Source organism: Lactuca serriola, chromosome 5 (assembly GCF_051521515.1).
Source record: "Lactuca serriola cultivar US96UC23 chromosome 5, Lser_US96UC23_V15, whole genome shotgun sequence".
In the NCBI taxonomy this organism is placed as follows: Eukaryota; Viridiplantae; Streptophyta; class Magnoliopsida; order Asterales; family Asteraceae; genus Lactuca; species Lactuca serriola.
In genome coordinates this window covers 352,503,829-352,514,592 of record NC_136412.1, presented here as the reverse complement: position 1 = coordinate 352,514,592, position 10,764 = coordinate 352,503,829, and the positions used below count along the sequence as shown (strand labels likewise).

Here is a 10,764-nt window from a genome sequence, read left to right as displayed (position 1 = left end):
TCTGCAGTTTTAGTTTAATAAAATGAAAAATACAATAAAATAACAAATGGAAAATAGAAAATTCAAAAATTCTAGAAAATGTCATGTGTCCAAATGAATGGGAAGAAGACATGTAACAAAAAGTTCTTTATTTATTAGGGAGGATACAAAAAAAAAAGTTTTTATGTACTTAATAAATACCTATATTATAAAAGTTTTTTAAGGTATATATGAATATAATAATGTATTTTACATAAGTGTATTTTACGTATTTTCATATAACTACGTTTTTATAAATAGATATTTAAAATAAAAAAAATTATAAATAGGTATTTTGAATACAAAAATGTTTTTAAAAAAAGGTTTTTATATAAGTATTTTCAAGATTCTAAAAAAGTTTATCATGGCTTTCTTATGACTTCAAGGTTTGTACTTGTCGCAAACTTTAATAAAATGCCGCCTTAGGTCATATATAAAAATGAATAGTAGTAGAATATAAATATACAATTATTAATTATATCCAAAATTGTCACCTTAAGTCATGCCTTACAAACAACGAGTCTCGCCACGACTCGTAAAAACTTGGGGTTTGACATTGCCGTCAAGTTACGCCTAACGTTATTTAGAACTTTGAGTATTTTCCCTACAAAATGTTTTTTTTAAAATAATATAGAAAAATGAAGGTTTTTTATGTGGAAGATGTTTTTTTTGTATAAATATGATTTTATACAACGAACAAAACATTTTCGAACTTTAAAAAAAATTAAAAACTTAAATTTATTATGAAATCAAAATAACATTTTAAATCTAAGCCAAAAGTAAAATTTTTGGACTAAGTAATAAAATTAAAAATATCGACAAAAAATGTAATTTTTGAAAGTGTGATAACTTGATGACCGAATAAAAAGTTAAATTGAATATATTTTCTGATTTTTAAGACTTAATTAAATAAAAAAACATATAATGGATAAATAGTTTATAAGCCAAAATATAAACACTTTTATTTAAGACATTTAAGTTTTTAAAAGTAAAAAAATATGTGATTTTTTGACAATTACTTGATATTGTTCTAGACACTATGTAGATTCGGTTAACTTAAGAGTTAGGGAAAATGACTTAGGAGGGTAACTGTCTCTTATCCGTGTTCACATATTGGCAACTTCTTATTTTTTGTACATAAGAAAGCAACTAACTTGTTTTAACTGTGTAACATTCCAAAAATCATGACCAAAAATTTCGTTTTTAATTTAATACTAAAACCATAATTGTCAAACCATTAATTTAATACTCCGGCATCAGGCCCCGCCTGGCATCGAGCCCCGCTCGGTATACATATATGTCTCTCTTAGGCCCCGCCTATCTCCGGGCCCCGCCCGCTAAATACATACAATCATATAACATTCTAACACATAAAGAAACATACTCTACTGTATCCCTGTCCTAAGAAACATACTCTGCTAATAATGAGATACGGAACATCATCCATACTCAGCTAGTGATGAGATACGGGACCTCGCCCACACTCACCTCTTTACCAGGCACATACAATTATCACACAGACAACAAGTATAATCTAACATGCAAACATTCCTCGGGCACCCGCCCGACATTAGACCTTAGTCTGGAATAACATACTAGCATAAAATGCCTAGGCTAACCCCCGGGTCTTCCTACTCATAGACTACATGGGCTGGCATTGTGGCTATAGACCCATTTACACAGTGAGGAGACTCACCTTACACTGCTGAATCCCTGGCTGGAACTAGTTGAGTACGGACGAATTTTCGTATCTCATTATTAGCAGAGTATGTTTCTTAGGACATGGATACAGTAGAGTATGTTTCTTTATATGTTAGCATGTTATATGATTGTATGTCTTTAGCGGGCGGGGCCCCGGAGACAGGCGGGGCCTAAGAGAGACAGATCTGTAAACCGAGCAATGCTCGATGCCAGGCGGGGCCTGATGCCGGAGTATTAAATTAATAGTTTGACAGTTATGGTTTTAGTATTAAATTAAAAACAAAATTTTTGGTCATGTTTTTGGGATGTTACACAGTTAAAACAAGTTAGTTGCTTTCTTATGTACAAAAAATAAGAAGTTGCCAATATGTGAACACGGATAAGAGGTAGTTACCCTCCTAAGTTATTTTCCCTTTGAGTTACCGGTTAAAACAGGTATTAGCCGGTAATATTGGTGTTATTTAAACAGTTAAAACAAGTTAGTTGCTTTATTATATACAAAAAAAAAAGAAGTTGCCAATATGTGAATACGGATAATAGATAGTTACCCTCCTAAGTCATTTTCTGTAAGAGTTAAGTCTCAGATCAATTTTTATTATACAACATATATGCAATAATTTGTAGATTTATTTAGAAAACATATTAAAACGATTTAACTTTTATTAAAGACAACTTTCATAACTTATCAACTAACACATGTTAGAAATTTGTATTTAATGATTTTTATTTTTTTATTGTTTTGAAAAGGGAGCTAATTTATCTATGAAATTTTTATTAATCCACGCAAAATACTATGTATTGATAACTTTACCTTTAAATGACAAATGAATACGAAATTAACTGTTCACAAGGATCATAACTTTAATATATATATATATATATATATATATATATATATATATATATATATATATATATATATATATATATATATATATTTGTCATTTTTGGACCCTACAGTTTCATTCATTGTTTCTGCCCTTGTGGATACTATTCATCAGGTTACCTTTACCGTGGTTAGTTAATTTGTACCGAGTCTGATGCTTCCCAGGTGTGGTAGGTAAGGTAAGATGAAAGATGTGGAGTTGGAGTGTGTTTATTTAACTAAATTAAAAAATCAAGAGCAAAATAGTTTTTTTAGATAAGACTAGGACCAAGTGCATAACAAAAACAAACAGTAAAGACCTTCTGAATTAAAAAAATAAGTTAGGGATCAGACATTTAAATCACCCTAAACCATAGGGGCCATTCGTGTAATTTACTCAAATAAATTTCGAATGACTTCAATGACAAAAAAAAATATGTTTGATTATTAGTGGTAACTTGATAATAGATTATTTCTCTCACATTTTACTTTCAAACTTTCAAACATACAACATATGAAAATTCATGCCTCTTAAGTCCCAACTTGACGGTATTGCTTATGGTTTAGATAACCTTAGATTCCACCAATTTGACGGTATTGCTTATGGTGTAGCCGGTGGTTCCACCAATACCTCTGCCAACCTATTGGATGTTTCTTTCACGTTTATAATTACAATCAACATTGTTTTTAAAGAAACTTTAAAAATATAATTAACTTTAATTAATAATAATTGTATGATAATTTTCCAGATATAAGTTAAAAAGAACATAATAGCTATTTTGAAAATTGCCTTAAATTTAACTTCAATTTTTTTTAACCATTTATACATATAAAGTTTGGTGTGATATTATTATATTTTTGGGGTCCACATTAATAATAGCATAGTGGCAGGCAGACCGCACACACGTACATGGGTAGATGGTATCGGGCATCGAGTGGATTTGGGGCCCATCATTCCTTTATGCCTCATTTGGCCCAACTATTCCAGAAATGCATTTCAATTATGCGCCCTTCCCAATTTCCATTTATTCCCATTCGGTCCAAAAGTACATTTCTTGATGCATTGAGTACAAGCTTGTACAACTATGGATGCCTCGTGCCTATCCCCACCAAATGTTTTATACACCCAATTTGTCTACGGAATCTATCAATGCAAAAAGAAAAAACAGGACAATTAATGTTTCGTGTAATACGGAGTAAAATGCAACAAATGTAGAAAACACCGACTTTATAAATCCAATTTTCAGAAATCGCTGTAAAAAATCATTAGATTAAAAAAAAGAACATATTTTAAATAGTATTGTGGGTTTAGTAACGATTTTTTATGAGAAGTGATCACATACGTAATAACCTTTTTTTATGTATATAATAATTTATGTTTTATAAAGATATAATATATTATTTTAATGTATAAATTGTTATGTATGAAAAAAATTACTGTATACAAATTAACTCTACTTTTTTTATAGTTCACTAATCAAATTAAAAATATAAACACATTGGTGTTTCGCAATATGGTTTTAAAGCCTTTGAAGCTTTCGTATTATGATTGTATACTTACAAGTACATAATTGTCCGTCTTCATAAATTATATTAAACGGACAAATGTTTTGACTATGAGTACAAAGCATTAATGTCAAATTAAAAGAAAAAGAAAGAAATAAATGATAGCATAAACATATGTCACAACTATCCTAAATCGTGATGATGTTGAATCTCATCTCTTACAGAATATTGCTGATTGTATGCAAAATCCGAGGTATAAAATGCTTAATGGTTTGTTTGAGGATTTATATATTTTAAGAAAGGGTAAATGACACAAAAAACACTTTTTTTACACAGAAATTCTGTTAATTTTGACACTGTGTTTTCCAATTTGTTACAATTCTGACCACTTGACCGGTTAACCAGGTTGCATGCTGACGTGGCATGATGACGTGTCAGTTTTGATGACGCAGCATGCTGACATGATATGCTGACGTGTCAAAATTGAATTTTTTCTCACAAAAAACACTAAGTTTTCATTTTTTTTCGATTTTGACACTACGTTTAATTTTTTCTTTCAACTTTGACACTATGTTTTTTTGTTCCAAATCGAATATCATTTTTTCCAATTTTGTTCAATGTTGACAATTTTCTATTTGAAACCGTATAAATATTTTTTTAATACATTTAAACCGTATAAATATGTTTTTTTTTTCATTTAAAAACCATAGTTATGTATAAATACATTTTTTTTTTACACTCAAACCATATTTTTATGTATAAATATGTATTAGCTATATAAAAATTATATTTTATATTAATATGCAACTTTAAAATATGTTTGAAGGTTTATAGGCGTGTAGTTTATCAAAATTTGGATATCAAGTTTGCAACCCATCAAATTTTTACATCTTATTAGAAGCTTATGGTTAGTTTGATTCTCATGATATAACTAATGCTTTGAATGTAAGAAAAAAAACACCTTGTATTTAAATAAAAATGTGGTTTTTAAACGAAAAAAATATGTTTATACGGTTTAAAATGTAATAAAAAAATATATTTATACGGTTTCAAATGGAAAATAGACAAAATTGAACAAAAATTGATAAATGATGTTCGATTGGAACAAAAAAAACATAATGTCAAAATTGAAATAAAAAATTAAACTTAGTGTCAAAATCAAAAAAAAATGAAAACTTAGTGTTTTTTGTGGAAAAAAAATCAATTTTGACACGTCAGCATATCATGTCAGTATGCCACGTCATCAAAACTGACACGTCATCATGCCACGTCAGCATGTAACCTGGTTAACCGGTCAAGTGGTCAGAATTGTAACGAATTAGAAAACACGGTGTCAAAATTGACACAAAAAATAACACGGTGTCAAAATCGAATTTCTGTGTAAAAATAATGTTTTTTATGCCATTTACCCTTTAAGAAACGTTATAAGATTTTATTATATAAATTAGATATTTATTTTGTTTTTCATAAGAAATGTAAACAAAATAAAATAGTATAGTTCTAGTTTTTCTTGTCGTCTCCTGAATAGTGATGATGTCGAATCTCATCATTTTTCCTTCCGGACTTTCCTCTTCCTTGCTAAATTTGAGATGGAGTTATGTGAACTCAACACCCTCCCCTAATGACATAAGTTTCATTTGCTTGTTACTTCTTCATCTTTCATACACAATATATACTTGGATTAAAATATTCAAAACAACATTATACTTGATATTATTGTTTTCATCTTCTTAATTATGATTCAAATGAATATGGTAATAGATTCATGTTTTACGTATTTTACTCCATTAAATATCAAATACCATATAAAAGGACATACATAAACTTGAGAACAAAAAATATTCTTTAGCTTTTGGATATCAAACAAATGTTTATTTTTTTATATATAAACGCACATACCCTCCATAATAAATTAATAATTAATAAGTAATAACACTTATGAACAAAATTAATTAAATAAAGATCATCCAACAAACCAATTATGATGAAAAGGTTTTCTTTATTTCCTTGTCTTTTTTATTTTTTTTAATTTCAAACCAATGAATGACAAAAATAACCAATGAATGACCTTGTCCCAATATAAATATTCGTTGCTCTTTTTAAATGGTTAAATATTTTATATATTTATATATTAAGGAATCAGTTGTAGCAACTAGCAACAACAGCTGCAAAAACTAATGTTTGGATATATTTCAGCTATCTGAAGTCATAATAACCTTAAAATAATAATAAATATAGTAATAAACTATTTTCTAGTTATTTTCACAAAACTGGTGGCATTTCAATTAGTCATTCATAAACACTGAATTATTTTGCAATAATCTAAAACACAAAACAATATCATTGATACATACATACATGGAAAATGTGGATTTTGACCTTCAAAGAGCAACTGACTTGATTATCAAGTCAGCTTTTTTCTTGGATTTGAAAATAAGTTCTGCATTTGGCCTGTCATTGTACTCGATCTGCATGTAAATTTATTTTTTTTACCAGCCAAAAAATAATTAAATAATAGTCAAGCAAATAATAAAAAAAATAAGCATGTAAAAAATTTACCCGTTGTTTGGCGAATTCAGGGGTGTTGCCTAACAGAAAATTGGAAAACCAATTATTAATTAATAATTTTAAAATAATTTTCATGATCATGTGCATGCATTAATTACCAGTTGATATATGTCTCTTCAAAACACGTTCCATTGCTATGTCAATGTCAACATCTACAAACCTTCAAAATTTCAAACCAGAATAATAATTTTATTTTATTAACACATTAATTTCTTGCTAAAATACAAAAAAGTAGTATCTGAGCCAAAAAACAATCTATGAAGTTTTAATAACTTGATTATTACTAATGACTAAATTACAAATTTGGTCCCTCTGTAGTCCTTAAGCTTGCATTTACTTAGACCCATATAAAATGATTTCACAATTTGCACTGAACTAGCATTTATTTTGAGTGAAATATAGGGACCAAATTTGTAACTAGAAAAAACTGGAGGGGGTTCCATAGTACACACAGTAAAAATAGCAGATTTACCATTTCTCGTCCAACATTGATGCAATTTCTTTCCAAGTACCATCTTCTAGAAGTAGATAATTGCCTTCCACTATCACAACTTTATGCCTGCAGATAGAATAGTGATATCCATTGATACTCCATTACAAAATGATGATGTGGCACTAGAGGTGAGCATCTGCACCGGACCGGTTTCGGAGAATATTGTGGTTCTTGGACCCGTTTGGACCGGTACAACTTTACATGCATACGGTGCAACTTGTTAAATTATTTCAGCTTTGATATCTCATCTTTGAAGGTTTGTAAATCATCGAATATAACAGCACAAACAACAAAATTATAGTCTAAAATTATCTACAAATTCTAAATTACACGTTGGAAAAAAAAACCGTATGCCAATCCGACTTAAAACAAATGAGATATTATTGTTTAAAAAATTTCACAGAATACAAAAGTTTAAATTTCTTGCTGAAAGTTGAAATATTTCAGTTTTGGTATCTCATCTTTGAAGGATTATAACTTATCAAATATAACACAAAAAACAGCAAAATTATAGTTTAAAATCATCTACAAACTCTAAATTACACGTTGGAAAAACCGAATATCAATCCGAGTTAAAACGAATGAGATATGCTTATTTAAAGAATTTCACAAAATACAATTTTTTTTTAAGTAAGCTAGTCCAAAACCGGTTTTTACCTGCAACCGGCCGGACCAGACCGGTTTTGCTTAAATCATAGAACCGAGAACCGGCTTGGGGGTCAAAAAACGGTCCAGTCCACAGGTCCAAATGCTCACCCCTATGATTGGAATTTTCTTAAATATAATAATACATGAATACTTACTGAACATTTATGAAGATATCATCTTCAACCGGGTCTCCAACACCATGGTCAAAAGATGGAGCATAAACCGACCCCTGATTAGAAATTGCAATTAATCATTTAATCAAATGACATTATTTAAATTAAATGAATAGTAATAAACAGATATGCACACTACACAATTACCTGCTCCCTCAGTCTCTTGAGACATTTTAAGAATAACTCGGGATTAAACGTCCATGGAGCTGATTTTGAAACATGAAAAATGTTTTTCTTTTAGTTATTTATCAAGTGATTGAAATTTTTAGAAACAAAAATAAATAAATAATAAATGAAGAAGCTCACCTCCCCTTCTTGCATGGGCTTCCTTTGGATCCTAAAAAAAACATTCAGAGTTTATTATTTTGAGAAGAAATTGATTTGGAAAGAGGGAGTTGATAGAAAAAGGACCTCCATTGAATCAAGCTGATGGCGATAAAGATGGAAGCCATCCATGGGAAGAACAACAGCAATTTGTGGAGGTTGAACCTGTGAATCAAATGCACATGATTTTTGAGGCCATAACTTGTTTACTCTTTTAGCCACCTCTGAAGCAATAGTGGTTTTTCCAGCACCTGGAGGCCCAGCTAATCCCACAATATGACTGCATCCATAAACATACCACATCAGATAAAAATCAACCACATTCATATTATATTTCAAATTTATTAAAAAAATGCCATTATAGTCATGCACCCAAAGAATAAAGATAGCTTAATATTTGAATACTATAACTTACATTGCACTGGTATTTGTTCCTGAAGCTGCAGTTGGCACCACACGTTCAGCCAAAGTATCATATATTTCATCCATGGTCCTGGAGAAATGGAATGGAGACTCTTCTAAAACCAGACTTTCAAAAATACTAAAATGCATAACACCTGAAAACAATAAGTACTTTTAAAAGATGACACACCGAGCCTCTACTATAGGTATGTCTTTCTTCTGGCTGCATAACACCTGAAAATAGATAATTAATCTATGAGACAAATATATATGTATAGTATAGCAGACAAATGCAATGGAAAAGATAAGAAAAAATGATATTGGACCTGAACAGGGTACTTCTTATGCCTTAAGAGTAGACTTTGATTTAGTGAAGGTCTGCTTTTATTACCCAACATGGGTACAGAGCCTTGATAGCATTGAGAGACACCATGTTTCTTGAGCACCACCATATCTACAGCTTTAGTTAGTATTACTCAAACTTAGCTGTGTATATTATGTTGTATGTGTGTGCAAATCCAAACAGCTAGTTTTAGTGTTTTAATGAACAGACTAGTTGTTGTAATGGTTGCAAGAGAACAGATGATAAACACACACAAATGACTTGATTTGATTTAGATCAACAAGGCAGGAATTAATTTAAGACAAAAATAAGACTTATATATACCAGTATCATCGAATTTGAACAATAACGACAATTAATCAACATTTCAATCAGCTACAAGTGAAATAACTCGATTACAATCTTAACAGATGATACGTTCACACACAAATGAAATGTGGACTCATATATTCGAATGGAAGGAGTAGAGTACATGAAAGTTTTGAATCATTTGCTTATATTTTAGAATAAAAGAGCAGAGCGAATCATCTAAAATAGCCCTCAAATCAAGGATGCGAAACGACAGCAACATCAATCAATTTTGAAATTAAAATTTCGAGATTGCGTTATCAACGAATTCGAAGAGTAACAAAAACGCATCGTTCTGGTCAGCTACAAACGAAACGAATTCATCAACAATCTCGTATTATGCCAAACATATACTATAAACATACGCACACACATATAGATGAATATTCAGATTGTGAAATTGACAAGAGATAGACCTGAGGAAGGAAGGCAGCATCGCCTTGGGCTCGTGGAGAAGGAAGAGACATCCATCGTCTGCAAACAGTCGAGAAACGAGAGAGTGGACTGGGAAGAAGGGTTAAAGACAGCAAGCAATTCATTTGACGGCTTAAACGCCCCGTGGCTGGTCCTCGTGTTGTTTTTTTACCACGTACTTAAGTAAAGAAAAATTAAATATCCTTTTTACTCATTCTCAAATTTATATTGAAATTAATAATATTTTAATATATCTATCGTTCACGAAAAAAAAAACCTATTTTAAATTTCTCTTAAGTTAAAAGGACATCTTTTAAATTGAGTAAAAACTTTTCCCAAAACAAAACAATTTTCATAAAAAAAAAAAAAAAAAAAAAAAAAAAAAAAAAAAAAAAAAACAAACCTTCATATTTCTTGTTAGACCAAAGGGTTCACCATTCACCACTTATTTTTTTATTTTTATTTTTATGTTCTCCACTAAATCATCTTTCACTCATCAAAAGCCAGCAAATGATCTTATTTCACCAAAAGATCTTTCATTTTACCCCGCACTCAGGGTGTGGTGTTACTAGTGCAGCTTAAAAACCGCTCCTCCATCACTTTGTTTGGCGTAAGGGTAATTTTAGCCGGTAACAAGTTATCAGCTGGTCAAGGGTTACCTTGAAAATATGATCAAGTAAAGGTTTTTCAAAAAACAAACATAATATACTATCTTCGAAAAAATCTTAGAACAAAATAATCTCGTTACTTTTTGGGTTCAAAACATAAAACACCTTAAGGGTCGTTTGATAGTTGTTGGTTAAGTTTAATGTCCGTCGAATGAGCATACATGACAATAGTTTTGAAGGAATTTCGATGAAATTTCATAACACCCCATGAAAATGAAAATGAAAGAGATGACAAAATGATCATTTTAGAGTTGAGGACCACCCGGGTAGTAAAAAGCATTATGAAACTGAAA

General features: G+C 30.2%; 1 protein-coding gene across 2 annotated transcripts; it reads right to left on the bottom strand.

The window, feature by feature from the left end:
• Positions 1 to 6,302: 6,302 nt before the first annotated feature.
• On the bottom strand, positions 6,303 to 9,963 carry LOC145055594 (P-loop containing nucleoside triphosphate hydrolases superfamily protein). 2 transcript variants are annotated; one of them, XM_079003945.1, is made up of 12 exons: positions 9,806 to 9,963; positions 9,025 to 9,152; positions 8,889 to 8,932; positions 8,712 to 8,789; positions 8,384 to 8,576; positions 8,279 to 8,309; positions 8,120 to 8,178; positions 7,955 to 8,028; positions 7,131 to 7,217; positions 6,757 to 6,818; positions 6,650 to 6,678; positions 6,303 to 6,558 (listed from the first exon to the last, which is right to left on the bottom strand). In XM_079003945.1, exons 1-12 carry the CDS (start codon positions 9,858 to 9,860, stop codon positions 6,472 to 6,474), a joined length of 927 nt encoding a protein of 308 aa, XP_078860071.1. In that variant the 5' UTR covers positions 9,861 to 9,963; the 3' UTR covers positions 6,303 to 6,471. The 2 variants fall into 2 exon arrangements, with proteins under 2 accessions (XP_078860071.1, XP_078860070.1); XM_079003944.1 differs by having other exon boundaries at positions 9,025 to 9,158; positions 9,806 to 9,959.
• Positions 9,964 to 10,764: the final 801 nt, after the last annotated feature.